The sequence below is a fragment of the Mesoplodon bidens genome (assembly GCF_964165515.1).
Source record: "Mesoplodon bidens genome assembly, chromosome: 18".
In the NCBI taxonomy this organism is placed as follows: domain Eukaryota; kingdom Metazoa; phylum Chordata; class Mammalia; order Artiodactyla; family Ziphiidae; genus Mesoplodon; species Mesoplodon bidens.
Window position 1 is genome coordinate 18,994,437 of NC_138175.1, and position 25,653 is coordinate 19,020,089.

Genomic DNA, 25,653 nt, shown 5'->3' on the forward strand with positions numbered 1-25,653 from the left:
TAGAAATACTGTTTTAAAAAAGAAAAAAAGACTTTTTTAATTTCTGTATTTTTTTCTGTATTGTATCCTCATGGGACATTAGGGGTTTTATATGGTAAGCACACCTGAGGTTTTGGTAAGAACATTATCAAATATATATCCAGAAGATTCTTCCCTAGGAGAAAAACAATCTTTACACCTGATAAAATATTTTGAAAAGAGAGGTGTTTTTTTTTTTTTTCCTTTACTGGTGCTGAAAGGATGGATAATGAGGAAAAAATAAAACTGTGAGGCTCAAGGCTGGTGTTCTCCACTCATTTAAGTGAGAAGCTGGGCTGAGCCCTGCTCTGACTCCAACGGGCTAGGCGGCCAGGCGGGGCTGTGGGGAGACCACTGTGGGGGGCCTGCCTTTCCTGCCTCTCCCCACAGGATGGGCACAGCCTGAGTCTGCCCTGAACCACCAGGAAACCAGGCCCCTTGGGTCCTCTTACTCCCTCTGGAACTGGGAGTAAACAACAGAAGGGCACCTTGAGTGTGGGAAGAAAAAAGGCTGGGGCCTCCTTGGGGCTCTCTGACCTTCCCTGGCAAGGCAATGTCGGGGTGACTGCACTCATACCCATCCGCCCCAGAATTCTAGGGGACGAGGTCCTTCTGCTAGAAGGGGGGCACGCGAGAAAGGGCCGTACCTCTTGGCCCCCTTCTGATGGCTGGTTTCCTGGGTCTGCCTCTGAGGAACTGCTTTGGGACAGCCTCCTCCCTATCCTCTGAAAAGCAGCCTGGTGTCCAGGTGCTGGTCTTGGTCACCTGCTGGTGCTGCACATGGAGGCCAGACCCTTACAAATGTGGATTGGTGCCACTACTTAGCAAGTGAAAGGGTCTGAACTCGGTCCTTGACCTGGCCCTGCCAGGGTCTTCAAGGCCTGGGGCCCAGCCATAAGTCAGCGACTCTGCCCCCAGAAGCCCCTCCTAGCTGAAGCAGGCAGGTGGGACTCAAACGTTCCCAGTGCAGGCCAGGCTAGGCCAGCTCCCACGAGAGCAGCATGCCCGCCCCAGCACTGCATAGCCAAGAGCAGCCCAAGCTGCCCAGCTCAGTCAACTCTGGCTCCGCTCCCTGGTTGGGCAGGAGGGACGCTGCAGCCTTGGAGCTTTCTGAGCACTTCATAACCACTGCAGGGTGGGCTCCTTGGCCCCTCCTCAGCTCCAAAGCCATCCCCGCTCCCCACGACATCTGGAGCAAGGAGCCGCAGTGCAAAAACACAAAAAGGGAAGAGGTCTCCTCCAAGCCCAGAGGCCGAGCCGGGCCCTGAAAGGAGAGGCGCCTTCACCTTCCTTCACAGAAAGCCACACCATTCAGAGCCTGGCGCCCTCCGCCACTTTATTTCTCAACAAGTGAGGGTCAGCACCCACGGTCCAGGGCATCTGAGAGCGTGAAATCCACGGTGACATCTCCAGTGTGGGGGTGGAACTCCACGGTGTAGGTGACGGTCTGGGGGTCACCTGGTGGCACTCTGGGGTCTAGTGTGGTGTTGAAGAAGTACACGGCCTGCTTGCAGTGGGGGTTCCAGCAACAGTACCCCTGCAGGGGAAGCAGCAAGAGGGCGGTGAGGGCTTCTGACACCCCAGCGCCCTCCTGGCCAGCCTCCAGCCCAGGCAGCTCGTGGTGGGAAGCTGCTGTTCAGGGCCAGGTGACCTGGGGCCACTGAAGAGTTATCATCTGGCTGAACGTGCCAGGAACACCCGGAGCGCAGGCAGGTGGCACAGCAGCACCTGCTCTCAGGGCCGGCCCACTCTGGGACCCGCGCACACAGCACTACCTTGTCCTCCGCAGGCTTCAGGAGACCGGTGCTGACCGTGCTGTCCGGGGTCAGGTGGTATTCCATCCACAGGACGGCCCCGTGGCTCCTCCCGGGCCTGGGGGTGAGGGTGGGATTGGGGGTGGGAACGTTGGGCCAAAAACAAACAGCCGCACGAGAGACTGGCTAAGCATGGTCATGGCTCCCCTCTGCTTTTCAGAAACCTCTCGTCTCTTCCACTTCCATCCTGCCCAGTTAGGAGGCTCCTAACGCTCCACCTGACTAAAGGCAACTCAGTAAAATGTTGAGCAAGAAGAGCCACAACCCAAAGCTCCCACTAACTCCCCACAGCCTGGCCAAATACTCAGAGTAACCCTGGGGCAGGGCCAGCTTGCTGCCGGACCAGCCTCCTCGGCCTGAGGTCAGAGAAAGGTTTGGCTCAGAAGGCTCAGAGAGGAGTCCAGGCGTCAACGTCTAGAAGCTCTCTCCCACATACTCTGGGTGGCGGGGACAGATGGGCAACTGCCCTGCCTCGCCCTTGCCACAGGAGCCCAGAGGCGTTCTGGGCTCACGGCCTCCAGCCAGTTAGAAGAAAGTTCTTCCTCCAGGAAGAAGCAGCCCCTCCCCATGAAGGGAGCGAGAGCTGGAGCTGGATGGGCCTGACCATGCATCACAACGACAGCCCCTGCCAATTCCTAACCTGCTTTAATTCCCAGGAGAGTTCAGGAATAGGAGCTAATGGGTAACCATAGCAACCAAGTTCACATTTCTCTGCAGCTGTGTGTAACATGCTGCTTAGCTCAAAGGAAGCCTCAGATGTGGGAGGATCTGAGAGAGCCCACTGTGGCTCGCTCTCCCCACCCAGAAGCTGTGGGGACCCACTATTCACTCAGGGCCACTTCAGGAAGGGCAAGGCTGAGACAAGGACAGCCATCCCACCCACATGAAAGTGGCCAATGTAAGTGCTTAGCCACTCGGGCAATAACTATGAGAAAACAACCCTGCCACTTCCCCCACTCCCCCCACCTCGGAGCCCACACTCACCTCCTCAGCTCGATGGCACCCTCAGCACAGACAGGCTGCGGGGGGACTGGCTGCCGAAAATCAAAGGTCAGGATCTGCTGGGGCTCGGAGCGGCTGCGGCATGGGTACTCCCACAGCGGGTGGGGCTCGGCCTCCTTGCTCTCCCTGAAGTCGAGGGCGTGCTGAGAAGGGAAGAGGAGGCAGGGGTGTGCAGAGACAAAGCCAGGTGGCCAGGGAACAAGGCCATGTCCTCGTCTCCAGAGTTTATCTATGCCAGTGGCCCCTAACCTCCATGGCCCTGGTCCCTCAGGGTAATTGCCACGGTCACGTGGGGCAGTGGGTCCTCACAAAAGACCACAGGTGCCTGGCCCGACCAGCTGGCTTCTGTTCCTGCCACCACTCACAAGCCGTTTCCTCGGTGAGTCACTCTAAGCTTCATTATCTCCCTTTTAAAACTGGATGACTGGGAATTCCCTGGTGGTGCAGTGGTTAAGAATCTGCCTGCCGATGCAGGGTTCGATTCCTGGTCCGGGAAGATCCCACATGCCGCGGAGCAACTAAGCCCGTGCGCCACAACTACTGAGCCTGCGCTCCAGAGCCGCCAAGCCACAACTACTGAGCCCGGAAGCCACAACTACTGAAGCCCACGCGCCTAGAGCCTGTGCTCTGCAATAAGAGAAGCCACCGCAACGAGAAGCCCGTGCACCGCAACGAAGAGTAGGCCCTGCTCGCTGCAACTAGAGAAGGCCCGTGTGCAGCAACGAAGACCCAACACAGCCATAAATAAATAAATAAATAAATTTATATTATTAAAAAAATTTTAATATTATACACAATTTTTAAAGGTTACTTTCCATTTATAGTTATTACACGTGTGAATTTTCTTAATACATAAAAATGGGATGGTGCTCCCTGCCCTGCCCTTCTAACGGGGCTCATGACTCTTCACATCCACCCTGGCTGAGCCAAATATCGCTGGCACTTTCATGGCTGCTCTGGGTTCTGGGAGATGCAGACCCTGGTGGCTGACTCCATCCCCTACTGACGTACAAATAACCCTGCAGGACCCTCCTTCCACATCCCACCTCCCTCCATGCTCTAGCACTTTCCCCTGGAATAGAGTCCCCAAAATGAAAATAGCTGGCTCAGAAGGTTGCCAAAATTGCCTTCTAGGGAGACCGTCCGAAAAGAGAACAAGCTGCTGACATTGGCAGGAATGGTTCCAGTGGCCTGGTGGTGGATGGGCCCCAACCCAAAATTCTGATTCAGGGGTTCCAGCCCAGGGCCTAGAATGGCCTAATACCAGCCAGACTTGGAGACCCAATGGCTCTCAGGTTCATGCTCATGGTGAACCAAGTAGAACAGATACACCTGCCCTCGCTGCCCCCAACAGAGGAGCTCTCTGCACGCTGCCCGCACTGCCCAACCCAGGTCCCTCCATGGAAGCCACATGTCCCCATCAGAAGCCTATGGCCATGTGGAGTGGGTGGGTGGGACACTGTGGGTGGGAGCTGTGGCCCTGCCTACCTTAATCATATCATCCATGATGTGCACATTGAAGCCTTCACAGTCACCACAGGGGCTCCGGATCCTCCACAGGTCCTGTAAGGAAGGCACAGCCTTCACTGACACCCACCCAGCCAGGGCACACCAACATCCGCACTCACCCAATGGGGGTGGGTGGGCAGGCACGCCAAGGGTTCTGTGGGACAGCACAGAGATGTCCACGCCCACCCAGGCACACAGAAGTGTGGTGACAAGAGCAGGAAGGGTAAGTGAGGTCAGGCTGGGGGGCTGCCCCAGGTCCAAACCTGAGGCACATCTTGCTGCTCCCGCAGGCCTGGAAGAAACGTCCACAGTTGAAGGGACCCAGAAGACACCAAAGACCCAGGATGGTTCCTCAAACCTGTAAAGCCCCCCATGATCCCAAGCTCTCTCCTATGAGGGACAATTGGCCAGAGCTACCAGGATAGTGTCTCTAACTCCCTCCTTGTCCATCCTGAACACCGGTTCATTGGGAAGAGCTCTATCAACCAGTTCTCGAGGCTCTACGCCTATAAAGAAAGTGTGAGGACAGGATCCCAGGAGGGGACCAGAGGTGCACTCAGGCCAGTCAACGTTGCATCCTCTGTCTCTTGGACGTATGCCTAGGAACAGTATCATTCTCCACATTCCCTCTTTGGCCATGAAAACCAGAATTTACATGGAATCTGATGAAGTGAATCAATAACACAAAAGAAATGCCCAGAAAATTAAGTGATGGAACCACTAAGCTACCAATGGATAAAGTCGTTCTTATCAAAGAAATCTCAAATGACGTTCACGCTACATTTCAGGTTAAAAGCATTTCAAAATCCTTTTAATAAAAAATGCCTTTGCCAAAATGACTTTGTGACTGTGGTTCTGCTTTGATGAGAAAATTAAAATGAAGCTTTTCAATTTTTCTCGCATAAAGAAGCGACTCGCCATCTCAAAATGCTTTTAACAACGGGAGCCTCAGCTCTCTCTTTTTTTTTTGCCAGAACAGTCACTTTATTAATAGAAAGCGGGGGGCAGGCCCCTTGGCCCAGCGCGGCACGGGCTGCGTGAGGTAAGGTAACAGAACTGGAGCCTCAGCTCTTACTGAGAGCAGAGCAAGCTGCACAGCTTATCTTCTGAAACTCTTCATTCATATTTTAGAATTAGTCTGATAAGCCATAATTGTAAAAGGACAACACACAGCCATTTCCATTTCATGTGCCAAATTACTTCATTTTTACAAAGGCAAGCCTCTTCTATTCAGCCCTGCAGTGTGATGACACAGAAAAACAGAGGCCCAAACTATTAAGACCCTAGTTGATCCATCTGCATCCAAAGTCTTTACAAGAAAACAAGGTCCCCCCACCCCCCGCCCGAAAACTTCTGGGTGGCCTACCCTGAACTCCACGACCATCATGTGCAGCGAGGCAGCCTGGGGCATCACCACAGCGCCAGGCGCCAGGTGCCTGTCCACAGCAGTCCGTACATACCAGAAGTACAAGTTGTGCCACGGAAGCAGGCTGGTGGTGAAGAACGGCTCACCCAGGAGGAGAGAAACCTGGCGATCAGAGCAAGAAGCAGGACCATGGCGTCAGAAGGATTCGGCTGAGGAGTAAAGGACAGGTTACAAGTTTCACAGGCACATTCACTCATTCACTCACCCACTCGGTCACTCAGTCAGTCAACAAGCATGTCAAGGTCTGCACCTGCCCTTGAGGATACAAAGATGAGAAACAGACGTGAGCCCTGCCCTCAGGAGTGCAGAGTGGAAGGGGTAGCAGACAAGGCTGGGAGCCGTCCTCAGAGAGTGCAGTAAGCTCGGACAGAAGCAAGGAAGGGGCTCGTGGAGAGACTCTAGAGGTAAGAGCGTAGGGAAGGGCTTCCAGGATGGCATCCTGTAAACCCTACTCAAAGCCTTATCATGACAGTTTATTATCAGCGCTAGTCTGTCTCCTTCACCAGGCTCGGAGACCACAGAAGTAGGGACAGAGAAGTGGCAGGCACAGTATTCCCAGCACAGCACCTGGCCCAGAGCAGATGGTCAGTGAAGGTTTGCTGATTAGATGAATAAATGCATGAACAGGAGACAGAAAAGCAAAGGAGGAGGGATGGGCAGAAGCAAAAGCAGGGATGTGAAAGAGAGCATGGCCCTTTGGGGAGCTTGTCAGACGAGCAGGTGGGCTAGGACGGTAAAGGGCAAGGCCACAGAGGTGGAGAGAGGCCAGGTCACCAAAGGCAGCTGATGACAGGTAAAGGGGACTGGACTCTGCCCTGGAGGCAAGAGGGGATCACGAAAAGCTTTAATCAGGGTTTAATATGAGAAGGAATGTGCTTTAGAAAGATCCCTCAGAAGTTCCCTGGTGGCCTAGTGGTTAGGATTCTGGGCTTTCACTGCTGTGGCCCACGTTCAATCCCTGACTGGGGAACTGAGAGATCCCACAAGTCGCACAGTGTGGCGAAAAAAAGAAAAAAGAAAGATCCCCAAAGTATGTAGGAAGTAGTGAGGCTACCTGCAGGTGGAGCTGGGGACAGGACATGACTTGGGCGAGCACTGCTACAGTCCAGGCAAGGAGTGGGGAGTCTGTGTCAAAGGGAGGAGAACCAGACAGCAGATGCTGAGCAGCCAGACCACCCAGGGCTGGGCCCAAGCAGACAGGCATCAAGGACAGGGCCAGTCCAAGATGACGCATGGGTTCCTGGTTGAGATGACAGAGATGCAGAAGGAAACAATGAAAACAGAAAGGGGCTGGCCCTGTGTATTCCCTGCTCCCCCCAACACTGAGGCAAGAATGCCCGCTCTCACCACTTCTACTCAACAGTGACTGGGATTCTAGCCAGTGCACCATATCAATGGCTTTCAGAAGTTAAATTTTCTTTCTTTCTCTTTTTTTTTGGGGCCGTGCCGTGCGGCTTGTGGGATCTTAGTTGCCCAACCAGGGACTGAACTCATGCTCCCTGCAGTGGAAGCATGGAGTCCTAACCTTTGGACCACCAGAGAATTCCCTAAATATCGTTTTAATCCTCATCTATAAGGGAAAGAAAGAGCAACTTGTACACGAATGATCAGAGCAGCATCCTTCATGGTAGCCAAAAAGGAGAAACCACCCAAATGTCCATCAACTCTCCATCAATATGGATAAATAAATGTCCATCAGTACAGACAAATAAAATGTGGTATAGCCATACAGTGGAGTAGTATTCAGCAGCAAAAAGAAATGAAGCATTGACTTATGCTGTAACATGAATGAACTTTGGAAGAAGCCACCTACGAAGGACTATACGTTGCATGATTCCATTTATATGAAATGTCCAGAATTGGCACATCCATACAGAAGGAAAACAGGCTAGTGGCTGCCTAGGGCTGGGAGGTTGGGGATAAACAGGGAGTGACTGCTAATGGGCAAGGAGTTTCTTTCTGGGTGATGAAAATGTTCTAAAATTGATTGTGGTGATGGTTGCATAATCTTATGAATATACTAAATCACTGAACTGTACACTTTAAATTTCTTTGCTGCATGAACCATATCTAAGAAAGCTGTTCTTAAAAAAAAGGCATGGGAGGAAAACAGGCAAAAGGCTTAAATAGATATTTCACTAAACAAGATATAGAATAGCTAATAAGCACATGAAAAGGTGTTCAACATTATTAGTCATTAGGCAAACACAAATCAAAACTACGAGACATCACGACACACCCACTAAAATGGCTATGCTAAAAAAAGAAAGAGAGACAATATGAAGTGTTGGTAAAGATATGGAGAAACTGGAACCCTCATACATTACTGGTTGGGATGTAAAATGGTATACCAGCTTTGGATAACAGTTTAATAGTTTATTTAAAAGTTAAACAGTGAATTCCCTGGCGGTCCAGTGGTTAGGACTCAGCACTTTCACTGCTGAGGGCCCAGGTCCAATCCCTGGTCAGGGAACTAATATCCCACAAGCCATAGGGTGCAGCCAAAAAAAAAAAAAAAGTTAAACAAAAATATCACACAACCCAGCAATTCCAAGCCTAGGTATCTAAGGGAACCGAAAACACAAACCCTCACAAAGACTTAACATACCCATGCTCACAGTAGCATTATTCATAATAGTCAAAAACTGGAAACAATCCAAATGTCCACCAACAAGTGAATGGGTAAACCAAATATCACACAGCCATACCCTGGAATACTACTCAGCATTGAAAAGGAACAAAATACTGACACATTCTACAACACGGATGAACCTTTCAGCCATGAACAGTGAAATAAGCCAGACACAAAAGACCACATATTGTATTATTCCACTCACATGAAATGCCAAGAAAAGGCAAATTTACAGAGACAGAAACCACATCAGTGGCTGCCTGGGGCTAGGGGCTGGGTGATGGAAGTTCTAAAACTAGACAGTGTGACAGTTATATAATTCTGTATACTTACTAAAAAATCTTCAAATTGTACACTTGAAATGGGTTAACTTTATGGTATGTCAATTATATCTCAATAAAGGGGTTAAAAAAAAGGGTGGCAAGAAAGATGACAGGTTCCAGCTTGAAGGGCCTGTGGGATATGTGAGATTTGAAGACCCGGCCTGGACACCCACGATTCCCACTTGGGAAGGGATGTGATGGTCCCGAGAGGAGATGCAATGGAAGAGAGGACAGGCGAGGAGAGAGCACCAAGGACACCTGCAGGGAAGGATCAAGTGAAGGAAGAGAGACCGATGAAGGGCTGAGAAGGAGCAGCCAGGAAGAGAAGAGGAAACCCTGGAAAGGCAGCCCCTTAAGGGCCTAAAGAGAAGTATGTCGAGGAGGGAGAGGCCCCTGTTGTGAGGGTGCAGGAAGCCAGGGAGATGAAGCGGCAGGGAGACCGTGTCTAGCAGCTAAGGTTACTGAGGGCGGGGAGCAGTTTCGGAGGCACACGGGGGACTGAGGAACAGATGGGAGGCGGAAGCGTGCACAGCAGTGCTGTGAAGGGAAAAGGGAGGGGACACGATGTGCCGAAGTCGCTCCCAGCAGAGCCCGTCTGCCGTTGCTGAAGGAGCAGCCATTAGCCACTTGAGAGCTGTGCAAGTATTTGCTCAGCAGGCATCTCTGCAAACCTCACCACACCCTCAACAGCGGTGAGTCCTTAGCTGGTGAGTGACTGGGGGGGACACGGTGAGGTCCGGAGAAGGGGGCAGTCGGGCTGTCTCAGAGCTGTGCTGTCCAGAGCAAACGCAGGGCACTCACTACTTACCTTTTTACCCTCCAAGTCTGCAGGTGTTAATAATTCAGGCCGTTTCTCTATTATATTAATTTTATCTTCCAAGTGGTTAGCCTTGAAGATCTTAGAGAGAAAAACAAAATTATTGTTTTTGTCCAGAAAAAGAACATCTCAGTTGCTTTATTTGTGTGCAGTTCTCTGGCCAAACAGTTCTGGAGCACCACTTCCAGCTGCTTTGCATAACTTCTCCCATCCAAAGGCCTCCTACAGACCTCAGATGAGATCAGGAGCAAAATGTTGTAAGAGCAAAAGAAATTTCTCTTGCAGGCACATTGGCAAGACTTAGCTGTAGGCTTGTAGTTCTGGTGGAGGTAGGTTATCCCTCAGAGAGGGAATCACTGGCCAGGAGAAGAAACACTGTCACAGAACCAACCAGTCAGGTCAGTCTGTGAGCAGTGACTCCGTGGGCGCTGGTGCCCCAGAAACAAATCTCAAATTCAGTTCTATCACCACGAAGACTTTAGTTTTTTTCGTTTTATGTGAAGTGAGGAGAGAAGCCTACACTTCTTCAGCCACAAGAAACAAAGTAGAGTCTAAACGCTCACTGCTATTCAATGACAGCCCTAGAAGACCTCCAGGCCAGCTCTCGACTCAGGAGTCACAAGAACTTCACTGGCAGCTGCTACTCCTCCCAGTTCCCTTGGTACCAGCACTGCTTCAAAGCAATCAATCCCAGACTCAGGAAGGCAGGCCCCACAGGTCCCCTCATTACTTCAGTAACAACAATTATCACTTACTTTTTTCATCAGTCTATGAGAAGCTGCTGAATTCTCTATCGTAAATACCTGAAGAGGATACCATGCTATTAGTTGTAGGAGATGCACTTAACAGAGAAAGAAAACAAAGATTAAAATGCAACTCCAAGGCAGAGGACAACATCTAACTAACTCTACCTGTGCTCATTATCCCCCTGGGACAGTACAACATTCTGCGCTGAGCCTAGCGAGGCGGCAGACTCAGACTCCGGAGCTGTGGCGATGGGGCAACAGCTATAGCCTGACTCCTGCCCGCGCACGAGGCAACAACCCCTCAGCTACCAACGCAAGCACGCCTGCCACATATGTGGCAGCTGCACTGGAAAGAGCTTTAGTCACAAAACTGTGTACCCAGACCACGTGACACCCGAACTCAGGAGTGGCTGTCAGGAACCTGGTAGAAGGCACACGTCCAGTACCTGCTCTGCCCCAAGGTGATGGGCCAGCATGGAGAGCAGACTGCCATCGCTGACGCACAGGCAGACGCTGTCCGGCTTAAGCACCTGCAGGAAAGAACAACCTCAGCACAGATTTTCTTACCATGTCAAGCAATTCCTGTTGACAAACTGACAGGAACGTCTCCCATCTGACCCAACTCACTCTGTGATTAGTCAATCTTGATCTCCTCCTCACTCCATCCCCTACACGGCCCGGCTGGATCTTCCTATGCCCTAACATCAGTCATACCTGCCTTCCAGGCCCAGGTGGTAACCAGCACCCCACTCCAACACACCCACCTCCCTCACCTCTCCCCACCATCAGGAAAGACTGTCCTCAAGCCGTCCTAGAAGGCCCAGCTGAAGGGCTGCCCTGTTTATCAGAGGCAACCTCCCAATCCATGACCACAGGTCTCTTCCCTACCTGGTCACAGCACAGAAAGCTGTGGGCACATCAAATGACTCCCCAAAGCAGGAATGCCTTTATGGGTCAACAGATCCCTCTGAGAGAAACTTAGGATGGTTGGGACCCTCCCTCCCCCAAAAAATGCATGCATGTGCATACACGCACACATATTTTTCTGCATATGACGCCAAGGGGTCCAGAGACCCCCATCTAAACCTTGTGTGTGGTCCCCAGGCTGAGAGACCCCTTCTACAGGTAGCAGGGAGCAAAGGTCTTTCAGGAGAGTTACATGACAAAATTTACATTCTAGAAAATTTTAGAAAGGAAGCAGGAGATGAGAGGAATAATGAGGTGGCTGAATCCACAAGGATCACGCAAAGGAATTGCTGGTGACCATAAAGGCAAAGTGTCCAGAGGGAAGGCAGGGGCCAGGAAGAGGCTCCCATAGAAGAGCAGAGAACAAGCCCTCAGGTAGTCCAGAAACAAGCTCCCTGGCCTCTGCCCGAATACCCGCCCAGAAGGAGCCAGCTGAAGCCACTCATGGACAGAGAAGGGAGCACAGAAAATAAAACCAGCTAATCATAAGTGAGCAATGAGCTCGGTCAGGTCCATGGGACAAACCTCTCCTGGCCTACAACCACCTAAGGGGCTGGACACTTACCGTCCTCAGGGCCTGGACGTATTGATCAGTTCTGTTCTGATCATTGATCTCTCCAAACCGAGGCCGGTTCCAGAGCAGGTGAGCCTGGCAGTCACACACAGGGCGTGCTGGGTGGGCTCTCCCATCCTTTTCGGGGCTGGGCCAGGAAATGAACAGACACAGGGTGATGACCTGCTAGGCACCAGCGAGCATGAAGGCACGGCACAGGGACCTGCCCCGGGGAAATCGAGATGGAGAGGGGACACACGCATGGTCCTCTAGGGGGCAAGAGTCTAGGCACTGGCTGTAGAGTGGGCGTTAGAGGTTGGAGGGCCCTCCAATTCAAGGCTTCTCATATATATCTGCTCCAAATGGGGGTCCTGCCACTGGGGCAGCCTCTTCTGAGTACACACAAACAGGCACTGAAATACCCAGTCACAAACTTTCACTCTTATTCTGTTCAGATACAAATGTGCCCACTCAAACCTCTACAGGGTCCGTACAGGGAATTTATATAAAGGCACAGTGTCACAAGCCTAATGTCCCACCCAGTGAGGCTCGGGGCACACCTGGTCCTCTGGAGGCTGTACCACACACAGTAGTCGTCGTGGTGGGCTACCAGGCAGAGGGCTGAGCCCTGGACAACGGGCTCCTCTTCTGGCAGGAAGTACACACACTGCATCCAGTGGTCCCGCCACTGAAACAGGAAGAGAATCAGCTATCACCAAGCTGCAACAAGAGCAATGCATCTAATCCGGGGGCCAAAACCCAATTCAAAAATCAATTTGCAGGGCTTCCCTGGTGGCGCAGTGGTTGAGAGTCTGCCTGCCAATGCAGGGGACACGGGTTCGTGCCCCGGTCCGGGAAGATCCCACATGCCGTGGAGCAGCTGGGCCCATGAGCCATGGATGCTGGGCCTGCACGTCTGGAGCCTGTGCTCTGCAATGGGAGAGGCCACAACAGTGAGAGGCCCGCATACCGCAAAAAAAAAAAAAAAAAAATCAATTTGCAGGGAAACCACTGTGTGGACTATAGATAGCTACTATGGCCAAAGAGATAAAGAAGAAAATCCTCAAGTCAGAGAGGCTAAAGGTTCAAAATCTTGCTGGAACACTGCTGGCTTCAGAAAGACAGAATGTGGCCTAGGGCAGTGGTCTTCAAGGTGGGCTCAGGGGAGGGGACTCCAGCCTCTGCCACGCGTGCGCGCGCGCGTGTGTGTGTGTGTGTGTCTTCTCATATCTAGAAAAACACTAAATTCATTAACAGTGACAGTCGTGACTAGCAGTAACCTTCTCGTGACTAGCAGGAACCTTCTGCCAAAATGTGTACTTGATTGCAAGTATCTCCCCTCCACTAAAATCATACCTATACTGACCTCCTGCCCCCACCCACACCTCTTCAGAGTAGCTCCTCAGAGCTGAGAAGCTGTCTCCCAGGCTACAGTCCTCATCTGGCTTCAAATAAAGTTAAGTCACAACTCTCACACTGTGTTTTTTTTTTTTTTTTTTTCAGTCAACACATTCTATACTACCTGATCTTGAACTTAACTTAGAGACAGGTGAATGACATTCCCATATATCTAAGATGTCTATTTGAATGTAAAAGCTAGAAAATTTAAATCTAACCAGATACATTCTGGAAAAAATAAACACTAACAAGGAGGGAAAAAAAGATCCTCTAAAACCTGTTATTCATTCTTTACTATGCCTCCCTGACCCCTCCCGGGCTCCCACAGTGCTTCCTGTCACCATGTCCCTCCCACACACCAGCCTCCCACACCAGCTAAAGAGCTATGATAGCCAGAATCCACTGTCTGAGGCTGATCAAAAGCAGTTTAGTGAAGTCATGAGGGAGATTCATTAGCAGCTCTTCAAATTCCAAACAGTCCAAAAGTCACCACTGGTAGAGGAAGGACACAAGCCCCACAGTCAGGACACCTGGGGACAAGCACCCACCAAGGCTGCCTACACCTGAGGCCCTGCTCCCTTCATTGGGCCCGGCTCTGAGTGGTTACCCAGCATGTCTTATATGAGGATTCAAGGAGAAAATACACATAGAAGCACTTTGAAGATATACAAATGAGAAGTATTAACATTTTAATGAAATTCTTATGCTAATTTTGCAATCACCACATTCCTAGAGAGGAAGAAAGCAGCCCAGTGCCAACCTCAATTCTGTGGGAGAATTCTGACCCCCCCCACACACACCCACACACACCCCCCCCCACGCCCCACACCCCACACACGCTCTCAGCCTACGGAGGACTGAGGCTATGCAGAGTGGAGCCGGGGCAGCTCAAGGGCGCAGGAGGACTGACTGAAATTGCACAGCAGTCATGACCCTTTGGCCTAAGCAGTAACTCAGGGAGCAGGATGAGATGCTAAGGTCTTCCCTGAAGTCACCATTTATACACCCAGAACCAGCAGCTGAGCAATCAAAGCAAAGCCAGTGCCCAGCAAGTGGGAACAGGAAGTCAAAACACACAGAGGACAGTGCCCAAGGCCTCCCAGGTGGAGGGAACGTTTGATTCCTTGGTCCTGAAGCACCTTTCCCACTTTCTTCCCTTGTGTTTGTGTACAGAGGGGTAGATAATACATGCACATGAGAGAAAACTCAAAAGATATAAAAGGGTCATGGAGTGAAAAATAAGTTTCCTTTCCACCCCTAACCTCCAGCTCCCTTCCCAGAAGCAACCATTTTTACCAATTTCTGTGAATTCTTCCCAAGACACCCTTGCATACATGTACCACACATAAAGGCTGATAAACACATATATTCTTATTTTTAATAACGCCAACGCTGGCACAGCACACACTGTTCTGCGCCTCTCATTGTTTCACTTGATCTGTCCTTGAGACTGTTCCACATCAGTGCAGAGACAGCCACCTCACCCTCTGCATGGGTGCAGGAAAATGGACTTGGCCAGTCCCTGCTGGTGGCCTCTAGGTTGTTCCAGTCTTTTCTATTTAATCAGGGCTGCAGTGAGTATCCTGGCACACATGTCATTCTACACATATGCAGCTCCATCCAGAGCCTAAATGCCTAGAAGGGGCGTCACTTCCCCTCCTGACAGACTGTGGGCCTTGCTGCACTCCACAACACTCCGGTGATCACCCTCCTGCACTGCCCCACGGCTCCACCAACAGTGTGCAGACTCTGAACTTTATTCACTAATACATGAAAAACAGTATTTCACTGCAGTTTAAATCTGCATGGTTCTTGGACTTCCCTAATGGCGCAGTGGTTAAGAATCCACCTGCCGGGCTTCCCTGGTGGCACAGTGGTTGAGAGTCTGCCTGCCGATGCAGGGGAAGCGGGTTCGTGCCCCAGTCCGGGAGGATCCCACGTGCCGTGGGGTGGCTGGGCCTGTGAGCCATGGCCGCTGAGCCTGCACGTCCGGAGCCTGTGCTCTGCAACAGGAGAGGCCCCAGCGGTGAGAAGCCCGCATACCGGAAAAAAAAAAAAAGTATCCACTTACCAATGCAGGGGACACGGGTTCAAGCCCTGGTCCGGGAAGATCCCATGTGCCACAGAGCAACTAAGCCCATGTGCCACAACTACTGAGCCCGCGCTCTAGAGCCTGCGAGCCACAACTACTGAAGGCCACGCGCCTAGAGCCCATGCTCTGCAACAAGAGAAGCCATTGCAGTGAGAAGCCAGCGCACTGCAATAAAGAGTAGCCCCCGCTCGCCTCAACTAGAGAAAGCCCGTGCGCAGCAATGAAGACCCAACGCAGCCGAAAAATAAATAAATAAATAAAATTAATTAAGAAAAAAAATATATATATATATATATTTTTTCCGGTACGCAGGCCTCTCACTGCTGTGGCCTCTCTCGCTGCGGAGCACAGGCTCCGGATGCGCAGGCTCAGTGGCCATGGCTCACGGGCCCAGCCGCTCCGCGGCATGTGGGATCCTCCCAGACCAGGGCACGAACCCGTGTCCCCTGCATCAGCAGGCGGACTCTCAACCACTGCGCCACCAGGGAAGCCCAAGAAAAATATTTTTAAAGAAAAAGGAATATAATATGTATTTCCTTTCCTGTAGTTCACATCCTCCCCACTTTCCATTGAGCTGAAGAAGGCAGATTTTGAGGCCACAGAAAATGCGGCTGTAGACAGGCTGTAGTTCTCTATCACAAGCTAATCTTTTTTTTTTTTGCGATACGCGGGCCTCTCACTGTTGTGGCCTCTCCCGTTGCAGAGCACAGGCTCCAGACGCGCAGGCTCAGCGGCCATGGCTCACGGGCCCAGCCGCTCTGCAGCATGTGGGATCTTCCCGGACCGGGGCACGAACCCGTGTCCCCTGCATTGGCAGGCGGACTCTCAACCACTGCGCCACCAGGGAAGCCCTATCACAAGCTAATCTGAGGACCCCTGGATTACTCGGTGGGCAGGTCTAAGAGTGGCTGTACCAGGACGAGAGGAGAGCCAGCACACCAAAGCTGCCCTATGGCTCACTGTGACCACTGGTGCTGACCATGAACTTAGCCTAAAAGGGCTATCTTATATCTTACTACAGCTAGCCTTGCTTTTTTTTCTTTTAAACTCTTCTTTGACATTGATTCTGACATAGTCCCTTCTATCTCTAAATTCTTAGGAATCTAAGATTCAACATGCTCCTTTCCCAGGACCAAAAGTAGACAAGTTTCCTGATTTCCACGAAAACGTGCTCAGCTCCTGCCTCTTACCTGGAGCTCCTCTGGATCTGAGTGTGCCCAGAAGGGGGCCATGGTGCACTTGATCTTCCCCTCAGGGTCCATTTCAATATCCCACCAGGAGAGAACCACCTGAGCTTGGCCAGATGCCAGAGGTTCAAACTGCCTGCTATGGGAGGCTGTTGAGCTACTGACTTGCTTGCTGAAGTCCACACTGTGGAAGAATATTCAGGAACTGAAGCATATTTTAAGCTCACACACTCTATCTTTAAGCATTTATGGTGACCTCACCAGCAATGAAACTTGTTTGCAATGGACTCCTGATGTCAAAATGAACTCAAAAAGAACTGCCAAAGACCGCAATTCACCAAGTGTCTCCAAACGCCATGACCCTGGGTGGCTCCTTGGTACCTGAACATAGGCAGCACGTTGCTGAGGACAGTGAAGTCAGTGGGAGACACCTGGTTCAGCTGAATGTCGTAGACAGAGGGCGCGCCAGGACACCTCTCCAGTTCCAAGGGGGGGACGATGACTTGCTCTCCAAGGCTGGTCTGAACACGGATGGGAAACAGCTTGTTCCATGACCACATCCTCCTGGACTCCACCAGCTGCGCGTAGACGGTTGCTCTGTGAGGCACTGCCTCACAATTTTCCTAAGTTTATATTTAAAAAGTAAAACAAAAGAACAAAAAAATAACCAGTTACGTTGACCCACAGTAATTCCCATTGAGCAAAAGAGATTTATTCCCTAATACTAGGCAGGTTTAGTAACATCTAATGCCTTATCACTATTAGGACAGTGAACTGTTTTCAGCCAATGCCCTTGGGAACAGAAGAAATCAGACTTCAGAAAGAATACACATTATGCCTAAGACGACTTATGTCAGGTAAGTTCCTAGCTACCTGACACTCTTGAATATTTCAGAAATAAACCTTGCCCCGGGAGCTTCCACCTGAGCGGGTGGTGGGATTCCGGGGTGCTGCTATGGAGGGGTGTAGCGAGCCACAGCTGGATGCTAAGGCCAAGGTCACCAACCAGCTCACAGATTTTCAGTGGAAGCTGGGTATGGCTGTGAGCTCAGACAGCTGCAGATCACTTAGGTATCCTTATGTTGCAATGATGCTCAAAGTGGCAGATCACTCAGGCCAAGTAAAGAACAAGTCCTTCGAAATGACAATTCCACAGTTTCAGAATTTCTACAGACAGTTCAAGGAAATTGCTGCAATTATTGAAACTGTGTGAAAACTGATTACTTGGTTGATGAATTGCTACCATCATTCTAAAATCATGGACTTTACTTTCTGCAACAAAACTGCGTAAGGATCAAATGATATTTATTGAATGAAAATTACACTTTTGGTTTTCCATTTTTTTAAATAATAAAAAAGAAAATCAGACAAACAGGAATTACAAAGTGGTGATCACTGCACACTTTGTGAATGTACTAAGAGCCACTGAATTGGAAACTTTAAAGGGTGAAGAACTCTGTGGTATGTGAATTATATCTTAATGAAAAATAAATCTGACAGGGGCTTCCCTGGTAGCGCAGTGGTTGAGAGTCCACCTGCTGATGCAGGGGACACGTGTTCGTGCCCCGGTCTGGGAAGATCCCACATGCCGCGGAGCGGCTGGGCCCGTGAGCCATGGCCGCTGAGCCTGCGCGTCCGGAGCCTGTGCTCCGCAACGGGAGAGGCCACAGCAGTGAGAGGCCCGCGTACCGCAAAAAAAAAAAAAAAAAAGAATAAAATAAATAAATAAATAAATCAGACAAACAGTTGAATGATAAAAATAATAATAATAATAAAAATAAATAAATAAACCTTAACTGTCATCATGCTGATTAACTCCCACACCAACTGTGAAGAAAGAGTCTAAGTCTTCCCGCTAAGCAGTAATCCTGGCACTGAGCTCCGAGCTTCCCTTCAGTGTAGCTCTCACCCAGACACCAGAACCTTCTTACTGCACAGCCCAATGGACAAGTGTCCATCCTCAACCGACCTGACCTCCTGGCCTCACCTGGCACTACCGACCACTCTCTTCACTTGGTTTTGGCTGCAGTCCCTCATCCAATTTCCCTCCTGCTTCATTCATCCAACACCCCCTACACGCCAGGCACTAGGGGCCTAGCCACGAAGAGGACACTCACAGCTGCTACCGCACAGAAAGCACAAGCACAGGATTTCTCTACCTCAGCACCAGTGACCTTTTGGATCAGGTGATCCTTTACTGTGGGGGCTGCTCTGTGCATTGTAGGATGTTTGGTAACATCCCTGGCCTCTACCCACAAGAGGACAGTAGCACCACCTCTCAGCTGTGACATCAAAACTGTCCCCAGACACAGCTCTGGATGAGAAGCACTGCTCTCCCCCTCTGTGTCCTTCACAAAGCTGTGCTTCCCCTGCCCATCCCTCACAAAGGGAATTCCCCAAAGACCTGGTCTGGACCATCTTTTTCTCCCACTGTGTACTCTCCTGTTTGACCTCAACCACTCTATCTTCATTTACCAAATACATGTACCCAAATGCCTCCTGGTCCTCTCTACTTGGCTGACCCTCAGCTCAAAGTCTGTCTAAACCAAACAAGTCACCTTCACCTCTCCCCCACCTTCCCAGGCCTGGTCCTCCTCCCAGTCAACAGGGAGCACCACCATCCAAGCCAGTCACCTACACCTCAAACCCTGGCATCATCCTCAATGTCTCCATATCTAAGTAACAGGAGTCCTTGACCACCTTCCTCCTCCCCGAGTCTACCTCTCTGGGCTCCATTTCTATGGCCTTGACTAAGGCCTACCTTGGCCCAGCACCTGGACAACTCCAGCCACCTTCTAACTAGTCTTCCTGCCTCTAGTGTTGCACCCCAGCTGCTCTCCACATGCCTGCCTGCATAAATCTGACACTGATCCTCTGCTTAAAACCCTTCTGAGCTACCACATTGCCTTCTGGAGCACAGGGGCCCTTCTTGGTCAGGCCCTGCCCAGCCCTTCAGACTTCTCTCTTACCCTGCCTCCCACAGACGCATAACCTGACTCATCTTCACATCTTTGTGCAGGCTGACCTCCTCTGCCGCGGCTCCCCCCAGCTGCCAGGCCAAACCCTGCTCACTCTCAAGACTGACTCAGCTCATGCTTCATCTTCCCCAACCTCCCCGCCTTCTCCCACCAGAGTGGGCAGGACCTCACCCCACCGACCACCATCAGCGTGGACCTCAAACTGTACTGTGACCACCTGCCCACCTACCTGCCTCCCCAGGAGCTCACCCTCGTATTCTTGGTACTCAGAAAAGGCCCTGCAAAATGAAGGCACCAATAAATGTGTCTTCTGAGATCAATTCCTGGGTCACTGCAATACCACATGGACTATCTGTCAGACACTCCAGCACCCCAGTTCCATGACCTCCAATGTGGCAGGAAAAGGGACAGGGTAATGGAGACTGTGTGCCGCCATAGCTCCTTCAAGCTGAGACTCAGGCTGGGCAGATGGGGACAGTGATTAGAGTGGACAGTGCACACCTGGCTGCTATGGGCCAGCTGGGAGAGGAAGCTGAGGACGGCTGCCAGTGTACCTTTTTTTTTTTTTTTTTTTTTTGCGGTATGCGGGCCTCTCACTGTTGGGGCCTCTCCCGTTGTGGAGCACAGGCTCCGGACTCGCAGGCTCAGCGGCCATGGCTCACGGGACCAGCTGCTCCACGGCATGTGGGATCTTCCCTGACCGGGGCACGAACCCGTGTCCCCTGCATCGGCAGGCGGACTCTCAACCACTGCGCCACCAGGGAAGCCCAGTGTACCTTTTAATTACTAGATGAATTAGAGAAAGGCAGATTGGACAACATTAACCTAATTCTAAACATCCTTGTTCTCTATTTCAGGGATTCATCTAATTGATGGTTTTAATGTGGAGAAACAGAAATAATTTCTACCAAAGTTACTAGGAAGAATTTTGCATTTTGGAGACAACGAGACATCTCACGCAGGATAGGGAGCTGGAGGATGATCACCATCACATGCTGACCATATGAGTAATGTGGACGCTGGCCCCAAATGCCTTGGAAGGAGCCCCCTTCCTCACTCCAGGGGTACTAAGTACCCCTCAAAAGAATCCCGGGCTAAGACAGTTACAGGCTCATGTGAACAGTGCCCACATGGCAGGTGCCAGCAGAAGCAGCAAACACTCACACCTCCCCAGCCGGCCTTTGCCTTTGAGTCTCCACCTCCCAGTTTATGTTCATAAAAAAGCAAGACCAACATCTCTGAGCTAACATTTTCAGCATATCTATCCCTTCTCAAAACAACTGTTGGGGCTTCCCTGGTGGCGCAGTGGTTAAGAACCTGCCTGCCAATGCAGGGGACATGGGTTCAAGCCCTGGCCTGGGAAGATCCCACATGCTGCCGAGTAGCTAAGCCCGTGTGCCACAGCTACTAAGCCTGAGCTCAAGAGCCCGCAAGCCCCAACTACTGAGCCTGTGTGCCACAACTACTGAAGCCTGCGTGCCTAGAGCCCACGCTCCACAACAAGAGAAGCCACCGCACTGAGAAGCCTGCATACCGCAACGAAGAGTAGCTCCCGCTCGCCACAACTAGAGAAAGCCTGCACACTGCAACAAAGACCCAACACAGCCAAAAATAAAAACAAACAAATTTATTAAAAAAAAAAACAACCTGCCAAAGATTATCACCACCCAAACTCCTTCATCTGGAACAGCCTGGCATTCAAGGTCTTCTATTCTCTACCCCATTCTCCACATTAGCTTACAAGCACCTTAGGCTGGTGTGCCCACTGACCTACCAAACAGGTCCTCCACCTGGGACATCTCTCCTTTTCCTCAGTGCCTCTCCAAATTCCACCCTCTCCACACATGCCCTCATCTCCTTCCTGAGCCTTGACCTTTTCCACCAGCCCTAAACCAAATGTCAGTGGTGCTTCTGCCTACCTCTCCATTTGGCCCATCAAGTCCTTACCACTGCTGACTAGTGTGGATGGAGAAGCAAGAAGAATGGCTTATACTTCTCCCTGGATGCTAGAACACCTTACACACAGGTGACATTCAAAGAATGTTTGCTGAATTGATACTGAAGATAGTTTCTAGTCTTTCGACTCTAACCTACTAAGACTTGGCATTCAAGAGGCACAGAAGTCATAATTGAGGATAATCAGAATCTCATAGGAATCAAAGGGTGCCCTAAGGTGTACAGAGAGGCACTGAGGGCTCAGGCTATATAGAGCGTGGTGTGTGAATGAGAGCTGTGTGAGTCAACTGAGATCACAGCAATTTGCCCGAAGGAGGCCCTCAGTCCCCTACCTGCACGAGATGCCTGTGTGCGTGTTCATAGGAGGGCAGTGCTCCCTCCCCAATCAGTTCCGTGTCAAACAGCTCTGTGATCAGGATGTTGGCACGGCATGGCATGTCACCATCTGAGAAACAAAAGGAAAGAGTCAGAAGCAAGCAACAGATTGGAACAAATATTAATAGCAAATATGTAAAAGATAAAAGGTTAATAGGTCACTAAAATTGAAAGCACATACATATGCTGAAGTATTTAGAAGTGTCATCATGTCTGCAACTCACTTTTCAACGGTTCAGCAAAAAAAAAATAAAATAAAATCCACATTGATATAACATGTATACATCAAAATGCTAACGAGTGACTAAGTCCTGGTTAAGAGAACATGGGTGTTCACCGTACTACTCTATCAATTTTTCTGTATGTTTAATATTGCAAGGGACTTGTAAAACTGATAAGAAAACTACAAACACCCAAGAAGAAAACCAGGCAAAAATACATATAGACAATTCAAAACAGAAAGAAAATCAATCAAATATATGAAAAAATTTTCATTCTTATTAGCAATTAGAGAGATACAAACAATTAAACTATTAACTATTAAATTAGCAAAAATTATTTGAAAAGCAAAAACTGAATGCTGGTACTTCAGATATTTCTAGGCTGCAGAGACGGGGAGAAAACTAAAGCAAGAGAGAGGCTGATTCCACTGATACCCAATGATACAACTGAGATCCAGGATTCAGAAACCCCAGTTCCTTACACTAAATCCCCCTTAATCAAGTTAGTTTCTTGTTACCAAACAATCCTCCAAATAAGTTTTTTAAGGACAGTAGGATTATGGAAGGTCTTTCTGTTAACTCTATTTTTAAAACCTCTATAATATAATGTAAAGTAATGTTACTTCTACAATCACAATTTTTAATGAGCCGAGATAAAACTGACTTTGGAAGGGGTATTCATCATGGAGAATTAACTGTGAACACTCCTAATGGCTCATGAATTACAATTTGACAAAGCCCACTCATCTTCCCTACACAGAAGACAAGTATCACACATGAAGCAAGAAAAGAGCAGCATTAAGAGGTTCAAAGAAGGACGCAGTAGAGGGAGCTTGAACCTTGAGTCACAGAGAGCTGGGCCTGGATCCCACTTTCTAGCCTTGAACCCTCAGTCCTGACCATAAGTCACCTCATCTGTAAAAGAGTGGTAGGTTACAAGATCTGCTTCACCTGGTGGTGTTTCAAATAACAAAGGTAAAACCTATCCAGTTCCTATGCAGTACACGTGTTCTCAATGGCAGCACAACGTGAAAGGAGGCTGAGAAGAAACTTCTGTCTCCTGGCACAGAGACCACCCTCCCGGGTCACTGCCCATCCTCTCTGATATCATGCCAAACTCCAACTGAAATACACTGTCCCATACTAAGCCAACCACCCCACTTGCACACACCTGCTTCTCTGTCCAACATTTCTTCTCAATTGAACGGCACCACCAGTCACACAGTCCTGAAACCTGGGCATCACTGACCAGCTCCAGGAGAACAGGAACCCTGACTGGCCTGTTCACCATTGTACCCCAGTGCCTAGAACAATGCTGAGCACCCAGTAACAGTCAGCAAATGTTAGCTAAATTCTTGATTCCTCCCTTTTTGTCACCCTACATCTCATCAATCACCAAGCCCTACCAATTCTACCTTCTGAATAATTTTTAAGCCAATTATGTAACTTAAAATGATTTATTGCCCAAATCTGCTTCAAAAATAAAGCTTTATGATCTAATGAATTTCAACAAACACTTTTTGAGAGCCTGTGAGTACTAATTATAAGGGTACAGAGGGTGCAGGGGGAGCCAGAGGAGGGGCAGTTACCCCAGGTGCCTCAGAAGTCTTCACCAAATGACTGGATGAATGAATAAACGCCACCCCAAGTCGGCTGCTACACGTCTCAGCATGCAATCCATCTCTGGGGAATAGGCAACAAACTCAGATGCCATTTTTTAAAAGGGCTCAGAACAGAAGCTTGGAAATATGCATTTGGGAGCAAAAAGGAAGCTGCAAAGGAGAACCAAGACTCGGAGATGTCACTGAGGCCTGGGAAGGGAGAGTTTTCACAAGGACTGAATGGCAGAAGTACCAAAGCTGCAGTGTTTGTAAAGCAGGCAAAAGACCATCAGCCCAGGCAGTGAGGAAGCCACTTGTCAAGTTGAAGAAGTAGAAACAAAGTCCCATTTACAAGGGGTTAAGGACTAAGCAAAGCTGACAATCTACTCACTAAACAAATATGACTGAATTCTTTCATGTGCCAGGCCCTGTGCCAAGTTATGGAACGGAATTAATATTAATAAGACTACATAGTCCATGAGCTCAGGATGCTTCAGCTGTGTGGGGATACAGACATTAAATACATAATTACATAATTACTTCATTATTGCAGTCATAAGCACTACATAGAAAAATATTAAGAAACATATGAGGGGCCTGGCGTGAACAACACACAGCCTGGAGGAGGCACAGGGCAGAGCACAGAGTGAGTGACACGGCAAAGGCTGCTCAGCAGGTGAGTCTCCGCACTCTCAGGATCTCGGGCCAAAATGGAGTAACTGGGATCAGACTTAGCCACCACCATAATCAACTAGAAAACCTGGCAAAATATATGAAACAAGTGGTTTTAGACGTCGAACAATGGGAAACAAAGTGACCCCTACTACTGCCCTGGCTTCCAGCCAGCAGGCTCTTTCCAGACCATGGTACTCGGTACACAGAGTGAGAAGCCAAGCAAAGTGTCTTGCTGAATAAGGAGACAGCAAAGAGTTCAAGGGAGTGGAGGAGGCTACACTTCAGGGAGAGAGCCGGACAGGAAGTTACACAGAAAAAAGGCTTCAGAAATCTGCAGAGGGTTCCCCTCATGTCTCTTGCTGACTATATTCACACACACACAGGCTAAGCCTCTAGAAGGCCGGGCAAAGGATGACCACGTAGCTATAAGCTGAACAACTGCCAGAGCTCACAGGACTAAGAAACATTCTAGTTCTGATTAGCCAGCGCCCAGGCACTCAGCAGAGACCCCAGAAAGGTCACACTGTACTAGTATGGCTAAAGCTGGCTTAGAACAAGGGTTCTCAATAGGGGGAGCTTTGCCCCCACCCACCTACACACACCTGGCACATTTGGCAATCTCTGGAGACATTTTTTTTTTTTTTTCTTTTTTTTTTTTTTGCGGTATGCGGGCCTCTCACTGTTGTGGCCTCTCCCGTTGCGGAGCACAGGCTCCGGACGCGCAGGCCCAGAGGCCATGGCTCACGGGCCCAGCCGCTCCGCGGCATATGGGATCCTCCCAGACCGGGGCACGAACCCGTATCCCCTGCATCGGCAGGCGGACTCTCAACCACTGCGCCACCAGGGAGGCCCTCTGGAGACATTTTTTGTTGACACAAATGGTGTGGAGGAGGGAGGTGCTATGGGCTTCTACCGGTTAGAGGCCCGTGGTAAACATCCCACAATGCACAGGACAACTCTCCCAGCAAAGAATTATCAGGCCCAAAATGTCAACAGTGCTGCAGTTGAGAAACCCTGTCTTAAAGCTATTCTAACCCTGCTCCAACAAAGCTTAAAAACAAGCCTTGAAAGGATCAAACTGATCTGCAAGAAACCCAACTGCATGCCAGACAAAGCTTTTAAGGGAAGAAAACAAAACTCAGCACTTAGCAATGCCAATCTCCCAATATACACAACATTCAAATAAAAATTACTAGACACACAAAGAAGGAAAACAGGACCCAAAACCAGGATAAATATTAGTCAATAGAACAAACCGAGAGAAGACAGAGAGGCAGTGGAAAAGAAGGATGTTATAACAGCTAATATAAATATGTTAACTATTTAAAGGAACACATGAACATATAGAACGGGAGTTGTAAAAA

At 49.8% G+C, this 25,653-nt stretch overlaps 2 protein-coding genes across 2 annotated transcripts in view; one reads left to right on the forward strand and one right to left on the reverse strand.

The window, feature by feature from the left end:
- Nucleotides 1-1,328: 1,328 nt before the first annotated feature.
- Nucleotides 1,329-25,653, reverse strand: part of PRMT7 (protein arginine methyltransferase 7) — a 46,636-nt gene continuing 22,311 nt past the window's right edge. The window contains exons 5-17 of the mRNA XM_081217762.1: nucleotides 21,750-21,862; nucleotides 16,865-17,106; nucleotides 16,487-16,667; nucleotides 12,367-12,494; nucleotides 11,819-11,954; nucleotides 10,734-10,817; nucleotides 10,297-10,344; nucleotides 9,533-9,622; nucleotides 5,710-5,871; nucleotides 4,323-4,397; nucleotides 2,817-2,977; nucleotides 1,794-1,890; nucleotides 1,329-1,555 (exon numbers count right to left, since the gene is read on the reverse strand). Coding sequence (XP_081073888.1) covers nucleotides 1,376-1,555; nucleotides 1,794-1,890; nucleotides 2,817-2,977; nucleotides 4,323-4,397; nucleotides 5,710-5,871; nucleotides 9,533-9,622; nucleotides 10,297-10,344; nucleotides 10,734-10,817; nucleotides 11,819-11,954; nucleotides 12,367-12,494; nucleotides 16,487-16,667; nucleotides 16,865-17,106; nucleotides 21,750-21,862 — 1,697 coding nt within the window. The 3' untranslated portion in view covers nucleotides 1,329-1,375. The remainder of the gene's footprint in view (nucleotides 1,556-1,793; nucleotides 1,891-2,816; nucleotides 2,978-4,322; nucleotides 4,398-5,709; nucleotides 5,872-9,532; nucleotides 9,623-10,296; nucleotides 10,345-10,733; nucleotides 10,818-11,818; nucleotides 11,955-12,366; nucleotides 12,495-16,486; nucleotides 16,668-16,864; nucleotides 17,107-21,749; nucleotides 21,863-25,653) is intronic.
- LOC308606660 (COMM domain-containing protein 6-like) lies at nucleotides 17,373-20,239 on the forward strand. Its single transcript, XM_081217803.1, has one exon. It carries the CDS (start codon nucleotides 17,439-17,441, stop codon nucleotides 17,694-17,696), a length of 258 nt encoding a protein of 85 aa, XP_081073929.1. The 5' UTR covers nucleotides 17,373-17,438; the 3' UTR covers nucleotides 17,697-20,239.